This window comes from Trichechus manatus, unplaced genomic scaffold, assembly GCF_000243295.1.
Source record: "Trichechus manatus latirostris isolate Lorelei unplaced genomic scaffold, TriManLat1.0 scaffold00049, whole genome shotgun sequence".
Taxonomy (NCBI): domain Eukaryota; kingdom Metazoa; phylum Chordata; class Mammalia; order Sirenia; family Trichechidae; genus Trichechus; species Trichechus manatus.
In genome coordinates this window covers 6,948,137-6,967,814 of record NW_004443985.1, presented here as the reverse complement: position 1 = coordinate 6,967,814, position 19,678 = coordinate 6,948,137, and the positions used below count along the sequence as shown (strand labels likewise).

At 43.4% G+C, this 19,678-nt stretch overlaps 1 protein-coding gene across 1 annotated transcript in view; it reads right to left on the bottom strand.

Annotated features, from left to right (window-relative positions):
- The window catches only part of CMTM6 (CKLF like MARVEL transmembrane domain containing 6), a 22,448-nt gene extending 4,075 nt beyond the window's left edge, over positions 1 to 18,373 (bottom strand). The window contains exons 1-3 of the mRNA XM_004377406.2: positions 18,145 to 18,373; positions 4,320 to 4,496; positions 484 to 582 (exon numbers count right to left, since the gene is read on the bottom strand). Of these exons, the coding sequence (XP_004377463.1) occupies positions 484 to 582; positions 4,320 to 4,496; positions 18,145 to 18,282 (414 nt within the window). The 5' untranslated portion in view covers positions 18,283 to 18,373. The remainder of the gene's footprint in view (positions 1 to 483; positions 583 to 4,319; positions 4,497 to 18,144) is intronic.
- Between the last annotated feature and the right edge of the window lie 1,305 nt (positions 18,374 to 19,678).

Here is a 19,678-nt window from a genome sequence, read left to right as displayed (position 1 = left end):
GGGAAGTCTTGATGCCCCGTTAGGGATACGCATCACCCACTGAGGACTGCCGCCTAGCCCAGCTTCTTACAGTTCATTCAATGCTCTCCACTACAATCTGTGCACCTCTCTCTCTCGTTAGGCTGCAGCTCTGCATCATCCCTCCTCTGCAGCCTCCACACCCAGAACAGCCCCAGGCACGCAGGGCTTTGGCTGAAGACTGGAAGAGTACAAGATGATCGAGTCAATGTTTCCAGATTCATTAGCAATAATATGTGCCTAAATGGAGTAAATGGATTTTTGTTAACTTCCAAAGACAGGGTCTAGATTTTTAAGGTGGTCATTATTTATTGGCTTTTAGGTCTCCTAGTCAAAAATATACTAAAGAAAATAGGTTAAAAGACAAACTATGCTTCCATAGTATATAACTTGTCAAGTATTTTCCAAATTCCTGTATTTCTAGGGAAATAAAACTAAACAAAAGTAAAAAGCACAGGTACTTACGACTGCAGCGGTCTCAGCTGACGTCCTGTCATGTGTGGTTGTGAAGATAATGGACGCCAAGAGAAACACAACGCCTGTTCCCAGAGTGATGTAGAAATCCTGGAAGGAGCACAGTATGGTCAGACTGCTGGATGCAACTGTCTGAATTCTTTACTTTGAGACAACTTCAGTGATTTATTTTTTTTCTTAACGCAATCCAAATGTAGATACCTCACAACTTTTAACTTTCCGATCAACCATTTGGTCTATACCCTGTCAATGAACACTATCCAAACTTTGAACTGGGCATATTTAGAAAGCACATCACAAAATAACCTTTTAACAAAAACAGTCCCCCCAAAAGGCCGTGTGTGTGCATACACAGGCATGCATGTACGTACGTGGTAGCCCTTTCTTCTCTAGACATTAAAATTATCAAAGCCAAAGGATTTGTTAAGGTTCCATCTTACTTCTGATTCTAGCAAAAGAAAGCACGGTTACTCGCTTTGAAAGTATTCCACGCTAGGATGCCATGTCTGAAGAGTACCACAGCGCATTGAAAGCACTTTGGAAGAGAAACCAAAAGAATCACCCATAGTTAATGAAATAAAATTATGCCCATAGTGTGTTTTTTGGACACGTTTTTAAACCCTGTCTATGGAGTAACATACTGCCTTCAACCACTCCTGAGAAATCCAAGATGAGCTTGTATAATGAGCTCATCTACTACATAAAGGCCTCCACATCTCATCACAAGGCAGCTTACAAACAGGAAGTGCTTCACGGGTCTCCAAGCGCCCTCTCACGCACTACCTCCTAAGGCTCTCATCTGCCAACGGAATACAGTGCCTGACATATGTATTTATTCAGCTGGAGAAACTGGTAAAACGACAGCCATTCCAAACGGTTTTACGTCTGATCCTTTTTGAAAGTTATCCCAAATGTAACCTCCGCTAAACCTCGTATCAATAAAACCATCTGACACAGAATTCCTATACTGTCAATGGTTCACTTACCATTTATAAAAAATTTAAGAAGTTTTCTCTTTGCTTCTAAAAGAGGTGTTTTTCTGCAGTACCTTCTCCATTGTTTTTCTATTCCTTCTAATATTATTTCAAATTTGCTATGCACAAATAAAAAAACTCTACCTGTATTTGAAGTGCATTCAAGGAGATATTTAAACAAGACATCATTTTATGCCCCGTGGATGCTGGCCACTGTTCCTCTTACCAGAAGCTGGCCCACAACAGCACGGGATGGAAGACTCTCCTTCCCCCCTAGACCCCACCACCACCGCCACCACCAGCCACTGCAAACATTATCTCTGAGACAGAAAACCTCTTCTGCAGGAAAAGATCTTTAAAATTTAAGTACATCAATACGCAGACAATAAAAGTGATTTTCAAACGATGCAAGCAGACAAATATGAAATCTTTACGGTACAGGGGAAAAATAACATACGTGCACTATGATAACAACTTTCACATTTTAAAAATCACCTATGAATAGAAATAAAAGACTTGAAAAAAGTAAAATATTAACAATGGCTGTTTTAAGGTGAAAGGACTGAGCAATTTATTTTTCTTTTTTCAGTATTTTAAAATTAGTATTTACAACAAAATAACTTTTTAAATGCTCAAGTTTGATGTAATAAATGTTTTACAATTTGAAGCTTAGACCATTACAGCAGACACTATCACAATATTGTTTCCAGACAAAAACATCAATGTTCTTAAATACTACAGAGGCAGCATTAAAGTAGAAATGAAACACTTCTCAAATTTGTATGGGCAGTGACACTGTTCATTTGCTGTTGAGAGATTAGAAAAAGAAAAAATACTTTCAATCTTTAATGTTTAAAATATAAATTTACACATTCAAACTACAAATCAACCAGTTCAGACATTAGAGAACGTAGCCTTTGTCCAAACCTTACGGCATACTTATAAGAAAAAGAAAGAATTTTCAAAGATTACAAATATAGACCACCCACTGCCGTCAAGTCGATTCCAACTCATAGTGACCCCACAGGGTTTCCAAGGCCGTAAATCTCTACGGAAGCCGACTGCCACATCTTTCTCCCAAGGGGCCGCTCGCTGGTGGTTTTGAACCACCGACTTTTCGGTTATCAGTCAAGCGCTTTATCCAATGTGCCACCAGGGCTCCTTTATTACAAAAACAACGAAAATTCTAAGGTATTATCTGCATTCTCAGTACGTATTTCAGAAAATAAACAGGCAGTCGTTGCTATGGTTATACGCAGACGCCCACAGTAACGGACCTGCCATGACGGCACTTGAAGAATTCGGGCATTCACTCTAATCAGTCTGCCTCGGCCACACGGGAGAATGCAGAGTGACGGGCCTTTCCTGGGTTCAAATCTCAGTTTGACTTTGGTAGTGTAACTTCGGACAAGTTACTTACCCACCCTAAGTTTCCTCAACAGGAAAAGGGAGCAGTGCCTTCTAAGGACTGAGGATTCGAAATGACAGTTTGTAAAGCCCCTGGCATACGATGTGTCCTGACCGCCGCTGTTAGCAGCCTCGATACTGGAAGAGTCGTATACTGGCCAGAGCAACAACTGTGCGCATGTGTTCAACAAACGCCTGATGGATTTCAGACTCTACTCACTTTTCAAAGTTATTTAACTGTTTGTAATAACTTTCTATTTTTAATTTTTTAACTTAAAATAATATTTTTTAAAGCAATAGATTCCCATAGCACAAAAACCAAGACGTACAAAAGGGTATACAGTAAAAAGTAAATATCTCAGGAGTATAATCAATACAGGCCCAGTGCTTGCTTCTCATGCACTGAAAACAAGAGCCTCCTACTGCTTTGTTACTGTTATCTCTTGTCCCTAATAAATTACAATTTTACCTTAATTTTATCTTTTCCCTCAAGATGGGAGTGCTTTCACATGTCAACCCTGACATGTACAATTCTTCACAGATATTAGTGACAACTCAAATGCTATTGAAGAAATAAACTGCTCAATTCTTCTTTTTGTTAAATTCTTACTTATGTGAATTGGAGTCCCGGTGGTGTAGTGGTTAAGCATTTGGCTGCTAATCAAAAGGTCAACAGTTTCAATCCACCAGCCTCTCCTTGGAAACCCTATGGGGCAGTTCTACTCTGTCCTAGAGGGTCACTATGAGTCAGAATTGACTTGAGAGCAACGGGGTTTGGTTTGGATTTTGGGTTTATGTGAATTATCTTATCTGTCATCTCACAAATTCAAAATACACTCAAATAGAAACACACAGTCAGCCGACTAAGACTTTAGAAAGCTACGCATCTCTCATTTTGTGAAAACAGAACTCCCATGTACCTTTGCATTGTAAGGAAAATTTCTGAACAATGAATTCAGCAAACGAAATCTTAATTCATTTATAGGCAATTTTTTTTCATAACAAAATCAAAATACAGGTAGAGTTACACGCTGTCTTGCTTTAAAGCCCCAGAAATACCTCCCATCAGTTCATTATCTATGTCTAGCACAAACGCCTGGCACATAAGAGGCGTCCAGGGAATAACTACTAATGAGTGATACCCTGAAGCACAAGAAGTCATCAAAAGTGACAAAATCCCAGTTTTTAAAAAGACACCTCGTGTGAGTAGATACAACCACCAATCGCTGTAAACTGTTGGCAGTGTCTGCTGCTCCCGCCTTCTCCTCTACCCTCCATTTGTCAGGGAAAATGGCGCTGGTTGGAGGCAGACAGTTGGAACAATGGATAATGTCTTGCTATGTTGCTGAGTTCTGAAGGCATTACTACTCCGAACAATAATAAAACTACAAAAGATTACAAAATAATTGTGCTCTTAGTACAGGAATTGTATTTTTCAATGCTTACCGATAATTTTACTTTTTCAGCATCAACTCGGTCATAAACTGGGGTGCAATACACTGTCAGGATAAGGAGACTCAGAAGGAAGGCACTGCAGCTGACGAATTCAAAAAAGTACAGGCCTCCGCACATTGTGCACTGTGACACAACCTCTTCACAGATGAAGGCCAGCAGAGACAGCAGCTGCAAAGGAAACGCAACATGTGACTCAAGTCTTCTCCAGCGAAATCTACAGTATTTAGAAAGCACCATCTGTTCACACAAATATTTATTAAGCGGAGACCATGGCAAACAAGGCGCCCTGGTGGCGTAGTGGTTAAGAGCTGGGTTGCTAATCAAACAAGGTTACTGAATGGCCCCCCATCCACACAGAACTTACAGCCTGGTTGCCATGCAGGGCAATGAATAAATACTGCATGCTAGAAAAAATACAACAGGAATGCTCCTTAGAAGCGAGGATGGCGAGCCTTTGTCTTGCTAATTTTGGACAGGTCATCGGGAAAGATCCACGGGTAGTGCAGGACATGTTTGGCAGAGGGTCAGGAAAACCTTCAATGAGATGCACTGACACGACCGCCTCAACAACGGGCTCAAACCTATCAAAGATCATGGAGATGGGGCAGAACCGAGCAACACTTCATTCTGTTATACATAAGGTCACGGTGGGTAAGGGCCAACTCAACAGCAACTAACAACCACAAGAACGCTGGTGAGGGGAGACACAGGGTGTTGTTATACAAGTGCGTACATTTTGTTGAGACAGCATGTGTAGCATACAGTTGCCATTTTAGCTGTTTTCAAGGGTGCGATTCAGTGCCCTGTTTTCACAATGTTGTGGAACCATCATCACTATTTCTTCCCAAAAGCTTTTCATCACCTCAAATAAACTCTTTGTACGCATTAAGCTGTAAGTCCCCATTCCCGTCTCCCCCCAGCCCATGGTAACCAGGACGGCTGAATTTTGTGGTGGTGGTTATCTGCCATGTAGTCACCTCTGACCCATGGTGACCTTACGTACAACAGAACAAAACACTGCCCAGTCCCGTATCAGCCTCGACAATCGCCACGTGTTGCAGTCCATCGCTGTGGCTGTTGCGCCCACCCATCTCCTCGGGGGTCTCCCTTGCCCTCACTGGCCCTCTATTTCACCAAACACGATGCCCTCCTCTAGCAACTGATCCCTCCCCATCGACAATATGTCTAAAGCATGCAAGTCAACAATGTTCTGTTGTGAACCATAAGGTTTTCACTGGATAATTTTCGGAAGGAAATTGCAGGCCTTTCTTCCTAGTCTGTCTCCGTCTGGAAGCTCCACTGGAACCTCTCCATCATGGGTGACCCTACTGATATTTGAAATACCAGTGGCACAGCTTCTAGCATCACAGAAACACGTAAGCCATCACAGCACAAAACACTGACAGATGGGTAATGGTGATGAATTTTACCATAGTAAAATTAGGGCATTTTGTTCACCAACGACAACAAACCCCACAAAAAGAGTGAAAAGATAAGTCACAAACTGGAAGACAGTCATTGCAACAAAGATTTCCTATATGGAATATATAAAGAATTCCTACGAATGAGGACAAAGACAAGTAACCAAACAAATTGGACAAGAGGCTCAATCAGACATTTCACAAAATACCCAAATGACAAAAATCATATGCAAAGACTCTCACCCTCATTAGCAAACAAAGAAAACGGTAATTAAAACCACTATTCGCCCGCCGGAATGACAAAGATTTTAAAAGCTGACAATACCAAGAGGATATGGAAGATATGGAGAGGATACGGAATAAGAAATTGTAGGTGGGAGTATAAATTGCTAGTCACTTGGAAAAACAATTTGGTGTTATCTACTGAATTTAAATAATTGCGTGCACCCTCTCTTACTGGTAATAACTCTCGTAGGTATATATCCACCAGAAAGGCACGCAGTGTGTACAAAAATGTTTGTGACAGCATTTCTTTTCTTACAGACCCGTACTGAAAACAGCCCAAACGTCTATCAACAGTTGTCAGGTGCCGCCGAGCTAGTTCCAACCTGTATTGACCCTACATACAACAGAACAAAACACTGCTCGGTCCTTCACCATCCTCACAATCATTGCAGTTTGAGCCCATTGCCACAGTCACTGTGCCAATCCTCCTCGTTGAGGATCCTCCTCTTTTCCACTGACCTTCTACTTTACCAAGCATGATGTCCTTCTCCAGGGACTGGTCCTTCCCAATAACATGTCCAAAGTACATGAGGCAAAGTCTCGTCATCCTCGCTTCTAAGGAGCACTCTGGCTGTACTTCTTCCAAGATAGATATGTTCATTCTTCTGGCAGTCCATGGTATATACAATATTCTTCACCAACACCATAATTCAAAGGCATCAGTTCTTCTTCGATCTTCCTTATTCACTGTCCAGCTTTCGCATGCATATGAGGTGACTGAAAATACCATGGCTCGGGTCAGGCACACCTTTAGTCCTTAAGGTGACATCTTTGCTTTTCAACACTTTAAAGAGGTCTTTTGCAGCACATTTGCCCAGTGCAATACGTCATTTGATTTCCTGACTGCTGCTTCCACAGGCATTGATAGTGGATCCAAGTAAAATGAAATCCTTGACAACTTCAATCTTTTCTCTGTTTATCATGATGTTGCTTACTGGTCCAGTTGTAAGGATTTTTGTTTTCTTTATGTTGAGGCGTAATCCACACTGAAGGCTGGAGTCTTTGATCTTCATCACTAAGTGCTTCAAGCCCTCTTCGCTTTCAGCAAGCAAGGCTGTGTCATCTGCGCATCACCGGTTGTTACTGAGTCTTTCTCTAATCCTGATGCCCTGTTCTTCTTCATATAGACCAGCTTCTCAGATTATCTGCCTAGCACACAGATGGAATAAGTGTGGTGAAAGGATACAACCCAGACACACACCTTTCCTGACTTTAAACCACGTAGTATCCCCTTGTTCTGTTCGAATGACTGCCTCTTGACCTATGTACAAGTTCTGCATGAACACAATTAAGTGTTCTGGAATTCCCATTCTTTGAAATGTTATCCATAATTTGTTATCATCCACACAGTCGAATGCCTTTGCACAGTCAACAAAACACAGGTAAACATCTTTCTGGTATTCTCTGCTTTTCGGCAAGATCCATCTGACATCAGCAATGATATTCCTGGTTCCATGTTTTCTTCTGAATCTGGCTTGAATTTCTGGCAGTTCCCTGACTATGTACTGCTGCAACCGCTTTCGAATTATCTCCAGCAAAATTTTACTTGCATGTAAGATTAATGATATTGTTCGATAATTTCTGCATTCTGATGGATCACCTTTCTTTGGAATGGGCACAAATATGGACCTTTTCCAGTGAGATGGCCAGGTAGCTGTCTTCCAAATTTCCTGGCATAGACAAGTGAGTGCTTCCAGCATTGCATCCATTTGCTGAAACATCTCAGCTAGTATTCCTTCAATTCCTGGACACTTGCTTTTCGCCAATGCCTTCAGTGCAGCTTAGACTTCTTCCTTCAACACCATTGGTTCTTGATCATACGCTACCTCCTGAAATGGCTGAACGTCAACCAATTCTTTTTGGTACTGTGACTCTGTGTATTCCTTCCACCTTCTTTTAATACTTCCTGCATCGTTCAAAATTTTGCCCATAGAACATTTCAATATTGCAACTCAAGGCCTGTATTTTTTTATTCAGTTCTTTCAGCTTGAGAAATGCCAAGTGTGTTCTTCCCTTTTGGTTTTCCAACTCTAGGTCTTTATACATTTCATTATAATACTTCACTTTGTCTTCTCAAGCTGCCCTTTGAAATCTTCTTTTCAGTTCTTTTACTTCACCATTTTTTCTATTTGCTTTAGCTACTCTACATTCAAGAGCAAGTACATAAATTGTGTTACTGTCATGTAATGGAATACTATACTGCGTTAAAAATGAACAAATTTCAGCAACACCCAGCAAGATGGATGAATCTCATAAACTTAATTTAAAATAAAAAAAGCCTGACATATACGTGTGTATATACTATATTATTCTGTTTATACCTATTTTAATAAACAGGCAAAATCAGGGGAGAAGGAAGAACAAAGGAAGGATGGGGGAGACGTTCCACCCAGAGATGAGAGAGCATGGCATGCCCACACGCCCACACACACACCCACAGACTCCACTTCTCCAACTGAACTGAAAGCAAGTCAACATGGCTGAGTTTGAGGGAAGGAGATGGCAGCACCAAAATCAAACTAGGGCGTAAGCAGAACCAGATCTAGATGTCCTCACTAACTAGCTCAAGGAGCCTGGATTTTACGGGTTTTGAAGTAAAGGGGTGATATGACCAGGTTTATGCTTTTAGTAGTTCTCACTGTCTACAGTACGGATAAGGGACTAGAGACAGGGCAAAACTTGGGAGAGACGTCCAACAGGGAAGCTGCAGGAAATCAGGGGAAATGTAGTGACCAGGACATGGGCAATAGCAATGAGGAAAAAGAGAGGCTAATCACTGAGAGATGCAGGAGAAGCCCTTATCAGACAGGATGAGTACAATTAAAGTGGGAAACAAGACATAGGTACATATGCACTTTAAATATTTCATTTTAATGTAAAACAAAAATGTGCATTTATTAATCAATCTTTCAACGTGGGGCTAAGCCTTTTCTTTGAATACGGGTCTGCTGACTAGAATTCCACGTCATCTTTTCTGCATTAATCACTTTTGTAATTTATGGCCTGCCACTTCCAGATTAAAGTTATTTAAAGTGAAGTGGGATCTTCGACACTTGGGAAGCCGAGTGCTGAATCCTTCTGGAGTTGGACTAATTTTACTAACCGTTTACAGCTGCCTTGATCTCACTTAATTCCACAGCGGATATTTTAATAACTTGCTTTTCAATCCTTCCAAAGCATTCAATTTTGTTTTCACAGAAACGATTCCTTTTCGCACTCAATTTTAGTTTTGTAATACTTAATTATGTAATTGCAGAAAGTGTAATTGGCACAGACTGGTTTGGGAACACCGCCCACTGGCCTTGGCTGTCTGTGAGTGGTAGGTGCCGGTCAGCATGCTTTGTACAGGGAATGGAGACACTGAGTAAGTTAACTCAATGCAAAGCAGGAGGGTTTGAACAGCTCCTCCCATTGCTGTTAGTATGTAGTATTAACCTACTGGTACCTCACTGCAGAAAGAAGTTGGGGTTTTCCCTTTTTTTTTCTTTAAAGAGGCGACGGTACTGAGGAGAGAGTAAATTCCACGTTAAACATGCTGCATATCAGGGGCCTACGGGAGAGTTAAGCAGAGATGTCTAGGAGGCAACTGGATATATGGATCTGGAGCTCAAAGGAGAGGCCACAGGTGGAGACAAAAAGCGAGAATAAGCTGTGTGAGGGGAGAAGTCACCCAGAATCGGGACAGTCAGTCTCTACAGAAGTCTGAGGAATTCCAAGATTTAAGGGATTGTGTAGATGGGGAGACGCCAGCAAAGGACAATAACGAGCAGCAGTCCAAGGGTTAGGAGACCAAGACAAAAGTTTTTCCCGTAATCAACAGTGCGAAATGTGACTCGCAGGTCAAGGAAGAACAAGGCTGAAACACTTACATTAGACTGAGCTACAAGAAGGGTGTTGGTGACATCAGCAAGACAACTTCACTGCAGTCAGGTAGGACCGCTAGATTACAGTACCGTATATTGGGAAGCGAGGGGAAGCTGAGGCAGCATAGTCAAAAGTGTGGCTGCAAAAGAGAGGCCAGATAAGAATAGTAGCGGGTGAGGTCAGAAGTTTTAAGATGGGAAGGAACTCAGCATGTTTAAATGCTTAAGCAGAAACCAATAAGATGGGCGGGTCTAAAGACAGAGGAAGAACAGAGGCTAACAGTGATCTCTTACATGAGGACGTTGGGCTTTGGTTTGGGACTTACGCTACTCTTGAAACAGGAGGGAAGGGAGAGAAGAGGATTGTACATGGGCAGTTTGTGGGGTTTGTGGAAGCTGAGGGAGTTTCCTTCTGAGCACTAAAACCATCACAATGACTCATGACTCAAGTCAAAGCCTAAAGGGAAATGCCAGTCTCAAAAGGTTACATACTGTATGATTCCATTTATACACAATGCTTTTTTTAAGTTTTATTGTGCTTTAGGTGAAAGTTTACAGTGAAAATTAGTTTCTCATTCAAAAGTTTATACACAAATTGTTTTGTGACACTGGTTGCAATCCCTGCAATGTGTCGGCACTAGCCCCATTTCACTTTCCACTCCGGGTTCCCCACGTCCATTCATCCGGTTCTCCTGTCCCTTCCTGCCTTCTCGTCTTTGTTTTTGGGCAGGTGTTGCCCATGTGGTCTCATATACTTCACTGAACTAAGAAGCACGTTCTTCATGTGTGTTACTGTTTTTTATAGGCCTGTCTCATCTTGGGCTGAAAGGTGGACTTCGGGAGCGGCTTCAGTTCTGGGTTAGCAAAGTGTCCAAGGGCCACAGTCTTGGGGGTTCCTCCAGTCTTTGTCAGACCAGTAAGTATGGTCTTTGTGAATTTGAATTTTGTTCTACATTTTTCTCCTGCTCTGCCTGGGACCCTGTGTCAGAACAGTCGGTGGTGGCAGCCAGGCACCATCTAGTTCTGGGCTCAGGTTGTTGGAGGCTATGATTCCTGTGGTCCATTAGTCCTTTGGACTATTATTTTCCTTGTGTCTTTGGTTTTCTTCATTCTCCTTTGCTCTGAACGTGATGGGACCAATAGATGTATCTTAGACCCCAGATGCTACTCACCAAAGTAGGACATAGGACATCGTACATTTTCTTTATGGTATGCCAATTAACCTAAATGTTTCCCAAGACCATGGTCCCAAGTCCTCAGCCCCAGTAACTCGGTCTCTCAAGGATGTGTCTAGGAAGCTTCTGACTTTGCCTTGGTCAAATTGTGCTGACTTCCCCTATACTGTATGTTGTCTTTCCCTTCACCAAAGTTAATATACAAGATTCTTGAAATAACAAAAATTAGAGAGACGGAGAGCAAATGAGTAGTTGCCAGGGGAGGTGGAGAAGGTGTGACTAAAGAGGGGCAGCACGAGGGCGCCCGGTGGTGAGGGAACCGTTCTGGATCTTGATTGTGGTAGCGATTACACAAAGCTCTGTGTGTGCTAAGATGGCACAGAACTGCACACACACGCACATCGCCACAAGACGTGCCTATGCATTTCTGAGGCAACTTCCTGTGAATCTGTAATTATTTGAAAATCAAAGTTTAAAAAAGAGGTCAAATCTAAATTGGTTTCTATGCCTTTAAGGGATTCTTCCCAACCCCCTCCTACTGGCAATACAAAATTCATACTCACACTTCAAAAGAATGTACAGGGCGAAAACAGAACCTATCACTATGATGTCCTGTGCATCAGTGAGGCCTAAGATAGCAGCCTAGCATATCTCAAACAACTTCCTTCACATGTTGGGTAACACGCTCCCAATCACTCTACCACAGGATATAAAGTCACACACCAAGACGAGCCCCAGGAGGTCACTGTGAAGTACTTTCTTAGCCTCCCGTAACTATAATTACAAGGTGAGTTTTTCCGTGACAATAGTAAAATAAAATACTAAATGTCTAATATTGTATTTGCTTTATTCTTGCCTCTGTGTTAAATCTCGTTCAAGTTCTAAGAGTTTCTCTATGAGAAATTTGCAAAATACACTTCAGGTGTATGAAAGTCAATTAACTGTAAGAAGCCATCAGCCTAACACTATAATTGGAGTTTCAGAATAGTTGATCTTGTACCATTCTTATTATAATAATGAGACTATCAGGAACACTTACCTGTCAAAGCTACAGGACAATAAAATCTTATCCACAGTATAGAGAGGGCTGCCTGTCTATTCTCTATAGGAAAGGGACAGGATCAACTCATCCAGAAGCAGTCAGTCTCAAATGACAAGTCCTGCTCCAAACTTGTCTAGCAGCAGTCATTTCTATCGACTGTGGGCCTTGGAGAGGTATTAATAACAGTGCCAAATGCTTGGGGGTTTACCAGTTCCTATTCCCTTCAAAAGCAAGCCTGGTGGTACAACAGTTAAACATGCCGCTGCTAACCTAAAGGCTGGCATTTCAAACCCACCCAGAAAGACCTGGTGACCTGCTCCTGTAAAGATTACAGCCTAGAAAACCCTAGGGGGCAGTTCTACTCTGTCACACCAAGTTGCTAAGAGCTGAAAATCGACTGGACGGCACACAACAACACTTCCGATCAAGGGAGGCATTGGTGGGTCAGTGGCAGAATTCCCACCTTCCATGCAGGAGACCAGGGTTCGATTCCTCATGTGCAGCCACCACCTGTCAGTGGTGGATTGAATGTTACTGAAATGCTGACCAGGTTTCAGCAGAGCTTCCAGATTAAGACGGACTAGGAAGAAAGGCCCAGCCATCTACTTTCGAGGCCAATCAAAACCCTATGAATCCCAACGGTGCAATCTCTAACCAACGGTGGGGACGGTGCAGGACGGGGCAGCGTTCCGTTCTCCTGCGCATGGAGTCACCACGGATCAGGGGCAGACTCAATGGCAATAACAACATCATTCCCAGTCAAAGGTCAAGAACAGCACTACAAGCTATATTCAGTATGAAATTCTGTCCTGCCTCTGCCCCTCTGAGGCTACTAACCCTCCTTTATAATCCCCATCAACCAAAAAACACCTGTTGTCACTGAGTTGAATCTGCCTCATAGCAACCCTACAGGACAAAGCAGAACTGTCCCACAGTGTTTCCAAGGCTGTAATCTTTACGGAAGCAGACTGCCACATCTTTCTCCTATGCAGTGGCTGGCGGGTTCAAACTGCCGACCAAACAAGCTCTTAACCACTGCACCACCACGGCTCTTTATAATCCCCATAGCGCTATACAATCTCTAATACAAAGTAATGTGTATTTGGGTGTTAGGTACCCAACACTGTAATACGTACAGGAACGTGCAGCGATAGGGCAGCAAACTCAATGTACAAGAAACAGTAAGAAAAGAACCTATTTTATAGCACATAACTGAGCATTCATTATACGTAAGTTCAGAAAATCTTGGGAAAATGTTCAGGTCCACCTGGGCTAAGCGTAGTTGGAGAAGAACGAGTAGAAAAGGCAAAGAGATGCATAGGATCTGGACAGGCAGTGAGCATTCCAAGCGGGAGACAAAAGAACAGGTTCACGGAGGCAGAATTCGCATGGTAAGCTCAAGGGATAATAAGGCAACTGGCCTAACTGGATGGGGAGTGACGAGAAACATGGTTAAGGAGCTTGGGTGTGATCACTGATGATCATGCAAGGGAGCATGAACTTCTAGATGAAACAGGCGGTCACTAGCATCAAATACCAAAGTGGTCAAGAGCAGGAACAGAGAAAAGGTCACTGAATTAGGTAAGGAGTTAATGGTGAACAAAACCCGTAAATAAAAAGGCTCAATTATTTTCCGGTAAAGAGTCACCATAGTAAATATTGCTGACTGAAAACTAAGTTAAATACCTAACAACTGTTTGCCCAGCGTGGCTCCTTCTAATGACATACAATATTACGCAAATATACTTAGGGCAATTATCAAGCTTTCAGAGTTGGGAGGGCCCTTGGAGAGCACAGTCAGCCACCCTCATTTTTACAGATGATGAAATTCTCTTCTGACAGGCTAAGTCCCAAGTTAGCCAGGCACAGACAAGAACCCAGGTCTGACTCCAACTGCTTGTCCCCACGATAAAACACTGTCAATTAAGTTCATTTTATGACTCTAGATGCTTGTGTAGGCTCTTCCTGTAAGACTGGGTTCTTAAAGCTACAACCGTCATTTTGTGTACTGCAGTTCCCTTTTTGCTGGTGAGTCAAACATTAAGAACAATTTGCTAGCGCAGCACATCTGGGAAGGCTTAGTGACTAAAAGATGGTCTAGTGATTTAAACATTCAAATAATGATGACCCTGCATCTCTCTCTATTTCAGAGTCACTATCTTTTCTGAAACTTTAGTCTTCCTTAAAATTAACAGTCATTATATTAAATACTATTCTCCATCATGTCTTTAACAGTCTACTACTAAAAAATCTTTTTATAATAAGTTATAAAGCTCTACCTACAAAATAAGAAGCCCTGGTGATGCAATAGTTAAGTGCTCTTGGCTGCTAACCGCAAGTCTGGCGGTTCAAACCCACCTAGCGGCTCCGCAGGGGAAAGACCTTGTGACCTGCTCCCGTGAAGATCACAGTTTACAAGGCCCCGTGGGGCAGTTCTCCTCTGTCACACGGGGTCACCATGAGTCAAAACCGACTCGAGGGCACTTAACAACCTACAAAACTATGTAAATTTATGAATTAATAGGCTTGCTATTAAAAACCTTAAAAAGTCACATATAAGGTTCAAGTAAAACAATCTTTTTTTGCCTTAGGCAAACATTTACTCTCACAAATGTCCCAAGATGTAATTTGCTGACATTACGGATCTTCCCAACATAAAAATAGAGCATTTCGATTTAGTACATATCAATTTTCAAATGTAAACAATGAAAAGCACCAACATAGTTGAGAGAAATTGCTTCTCGGCTGTTTGTTTCTTGGCACTTGCAAAATAATATCATTTGTAATTTAATAAATTGAAATCACTGGTGAATCCTGAAACAAACTGCCGGCCCGAAGAGTAACTATAATCACAGTACTGTGCAGGACACTCACCTGGCACCGCCGACACAATGCGCAGCTTATCGCAGAGAGAATATCACACACATTTAGGTCGCTGCACCAGCTTAGGAGCAAGTAATTAGATTGCGAAATATCGATTCTTCTCTTAAAACAAAACAACCTCACAGAAGGGAATAAGGGCAAATCTAAGGATAGAATAAACTGATCGTGTAAACTGAGGACACCAGTGACCCTTACACTGAATTCTCAGCTGAGTCTTTATTTCTTCATCAGGTCCAGAAGGGTAGATGGTAGTTAAACAAACAAAAACCCCAAACCCACTGCTGTCACGGCCATTTCGACTTATGGTGACCCCACGTGTGTCAGAGTCGAACCGCACTCCAGAGGGTTTTCAAGGCTGTGACCTTTTGGAAGCAGATTGCCAGGAGCCTCTGGGTGGGTTTGAACCACCGACCTTTTGGTTAGAAGTCGAGCACTTAACCACCTGCCCCACCCAGGGACTCCTGGATGGTAGTCAGGGGATGCTTACATTTTGGACACGTCTCTGACAAAGTTAAGGTGATGTCTGAAAGGTGGGCAAAGGCATGTAACTCTGAGAGTTATTAAAGTTATGCTCTTTTACCTCTAACTCCTGCCTCCCGTCGGCCAGCTCCGCTCCCGACTCCTTTGGTGTTCAGCTCTGTTCACAGCACGCCCCACACAGCCTCAGATTTTTAAAAATCTTGAAAGTAAAAAGGACCCCAGAGGCAATCCAACTCTTAGGACTCTAAAGTAAGAACTTCCTAAGTATAAGCTGTCTGATTTTTAAGTTCTAGAGCAGAGGTCCTTTCCCTCTTGGGATCTTTGAGAATCTGCTAAGATTTATGGGCCCAGAAAAGCATGCCCAAACACATAAACGTACAACATTTTAAATAAATGGGGTCTGCAAGTCCCTTGTTAAAATACCTCCTCTTCTGATTACAGCTGTTTCCTTCTTTAAGCTCTGGGATTCTATTTAATGTTTAAAAATAAATCATGTAACATAAAACAATCTAGAATTTGAGTTACGGCAAAGCAGATCTTGCCCGTTGCCCCAGGCTGGCTGACAGTTTTTATTTACTTCCGAACTTGTGGGGTAATTCCTGTAATATATTCTTATTGTAATGACATAAGACATTATTAAAACAGACAAAGTAGGAACAAAAAGACAACCATGAAAATGAAAGGCCATAATGAAAACATATTTTTTTTAATGTCTGTATTGAAGACAGCATTCTTGTAACAATACAAGTTCCCCAGGAACAATAAATGGACTTCACAGAGAGACACTAGTTTTTAATCTTTCCCCACTTCTCATCCTGAATGATAAGAACCAACAGGAATACTCTAACAACTCCTTCCAGGCAAATAAATCTTTCCCTCTTCTAGGCATCCAAGTAAAAAACTTACCACCAAAACTCTGGTTGTATTCTATCCCAAGGATGTGGGAACTCACTGACTAAACTATAAATAAGGTAATCAGATTACCTTATTTATTTTCTAAGCACGGCCACTTCTGATCAGGAAGGAAAAGTCATGGGCAAGTGAAAATAGGAGATTTAATGGGGAGCAAATACAGATGATGTCTTTTGAGCGGCAAGAATGCTTCAGATGAATATTAATTTCTGTTCTAAAATTTATGTAGACACATATTAGCTCTAAGGAAGAAAAACACATCTGATATCTAAAAGTCAGGTGAGAGCTGTGGCAAGAGGAAGAGCAGAAGGAAGCACAGTCTGAGTAAAGGCACAACCATTGCAGCAGGGAGCCCGTTACCCGGTAGGAACCTAAAGGCGGCCAGTGTGGAGATACCTAGAGGGAGGCAGGAGAGATGGGGCCAGACCCTCTTGGGTTCCAAAGGCCACGCTGCCATTTGCTTCCAAGTGACTTCCCAGTCATCTCCAAATGGAATTACTTTGGTAGTTAAAAACAGCACCAGTTTTCTGACTGTTGTTTTTCTATTCAATAAAAATAGGTCATCTGAGTTCTAAGAATTTAAGTTCCAATCATCGGAGTTCTAAACTCTTCCCAAGGAAACCAACGGGCTAATTTTACCTGGGATGGTTTGGTTTAAAAAAAAAAAAAAAAAAAACCATAAACATTCGAGGCATTCTGATTTTCCCTAAACTGGTCCTCTTGCGGAGGAGCCATAGTGGCTCAGTGGTTAAGCTGCCAACGGAAAGGCCCGTGGTTCCTACCTACCTGCCGCTCCGCCCTAGAAAGATGTGGCAGTCTGCTTCCATAAAGATTTACAGCCTTAGAAACCCTATGGAGCAGTTCTACTCTGTCCTACAGGGTCGCTATGTGTCGGAATCGACTCGAGGACAAGTTTGGTTTTCTTTGGTTTTGACCCTCTTGCAGAAGTTAAAAAGGACATAGGAACTCAATACACGTGTACATTAAATTATAACGTACATGTCAATGACGTCTTGATGTTTTCTACAACAGGTTTAAGTTACCGTAATTGCCTGAAGTAAAATGGAACTCAGTGAAGTGGAAAGAGAAAAACATCACGTCCTAGTTCTGCTACCTGGGCGCACACACGCGCGCGGACACACACACACAGACACAGGCTGCCCTTCTGACTGTCTACCTTGTACACACATATTCCTCGTTCGGAAATAATATTTATTTTCCAGTTAATAGAAAACTTTTGGGAGATAACTAGTTGGACACACACATTTCAGTGCCGTGCGTGACATCGGAAGCCTGTGTCCAAGTGACGCGGCCCCATGGGCTTGCCCCAGGAAAACCGCAGGAACCACAGAAAGATAAACAAAAAGGACTACTCTGAATACAGGCACTTTGGGTAACAATACAGATCACACCAGGGAGAGCAGGGGAAGGTCGGCTTCAGAGAATGGGTGAAAGAAGTCTAAGTGGACGACTGGGGTCTCCTCCGACGCATTTCCTGGACCCTCCTAACACGCTCGGTGGCCCTGGGTCACCACTGGGGACCCAACGTAGGGAGCTCCGCGCGGTGCGGGCGGCCGGAGGGTAGGGGGAGACCCAGGGTTATCGCCCCCTCCCCAGGAGATGTGGAAACGGCCGCTTCCGGAACCAACAGGGTGAAAGAAGCGGCTGGGCAGCCCCCAAGCCCGCAGGCCAGCGGCCCCGGGGCGCGACCCCACCGGCAGGCCGATCTACCGCCCGCTCCCGCCGCCCACTCACCAGCTGCAAGCCTTTGAGCGCGCGCCGGTACCACTGCAGGCGGCCCGGGGAGAAGAAGGCGGTGAGGCCGCTCCGGGCGCCCCTGGCGGGCCCCGGGGCCTCCTCTGTGGTGGGGGCGTACACCGCTCCGTTCTCCATCGCCCAGGGCCCGGGAGCGCGGCGGCCGCAGCGGTGGCGTCGCGCACTCCACCAACTCCAAGAGAAGTCTACGAGAGCTCAGCGCCGTCACTTCCAGGGTCCCCAGCCCCGCTTCCGGCCGGCCCCGGCCCCGCCCCGGCCCCGCCCCCGCTTCCGGCCGGCCCCAGCCCGCCTCCGCGCTAACCCCGCCTCCTGTCGCCCTAGATTTTATCCCCTCATGAAACCTCAGACGGTCAGCTCTTGGGTTCCTGGCTTTCGCCCAAGGTTTGGGTTCTCTCCATGGACATTTAAACATCGATTTATTTCTCACCTCTCTCAATCTTCCACCTTCCAGACATTTATTCCTTCAATCTATAATTGAGTGCCTACGGTGTGCAAGGGGCTGCAGTTACGGCCATGTATCAACCCACAACACAAGATCCCTGCCTTCAGGGAGCTAACGTTCCAATAGAGGAGATAGACAATAAACAGGTAAATAACAATTTCAGATAGTGATAAGTGACATGAAAACAATGCTGGGATGTGATGAACAGTTGAGTGCTGATCAGGGTGGTCGGGATAGGCGTCTGGGGACCATGATATTTGAGTTGAGTGAGACCTGAAGGATGAGAAGGAGCCAGGCTTGTGAAGATCTGGAGAGGGACTTCCGTGCAAAGGAAACGGCAAGGACAAATGCCCTGCAGTGCAGGGCAAATGAGCTTGGATCATTCCGGAATCCAAAGGCTGGTGTGGCTGGAGCTGAGAAAGGGAGAGGAGATGAAGCTGGGGCCACATACTGCAGGAGCTTTGGAAACCAAGAGAAAAAATTGGATTTCATTTTAAATGCAAAGGGTTGTCTGGAAGAACTTTCAGGACTGCACCTTCCTACATCTTGGAATTCCTTTTAGGCTTGCTTGTCAAAATTATTTACATAGTATCTTGGTTATATAGTGCCGCTATAACAGAAATACCACAAGTGGGTGGCTTTAACAAACAGAAATTTATTCTTCCACAGTTTAGAAGGGTAGAAGTCCAAATTTAGGGTGCCAGATCCAGGGGAAGGCTTTCTCTCTCTGTCAGCTCTGGGGGAAGGTCCTTGTCATCAATCTTCCCCTGGATCTAGGAGCTTCTCAGCACAAGGACCTTGGGTCCAAAGGACATGCTCCACTCAACGGCTTTTCTTTCTAGGTTGTAGGGCGTCCCCCTCCTCTCTGCTACTTCTCTCTTTTGTATTTCAAAAGAGATTGACTCAAGATACAACCTAATCCTGTAGATTGAGTCCGGCTTCATTAACATAACTGCTTCTAATCCTGCCTCATTAACATCATAGAGGGTAGGATTTACAACACATAGGATAATTACATCAGATCACAAAATAGAGGACAACCACTCAATACTGGGAATCATGGCCTAGCCA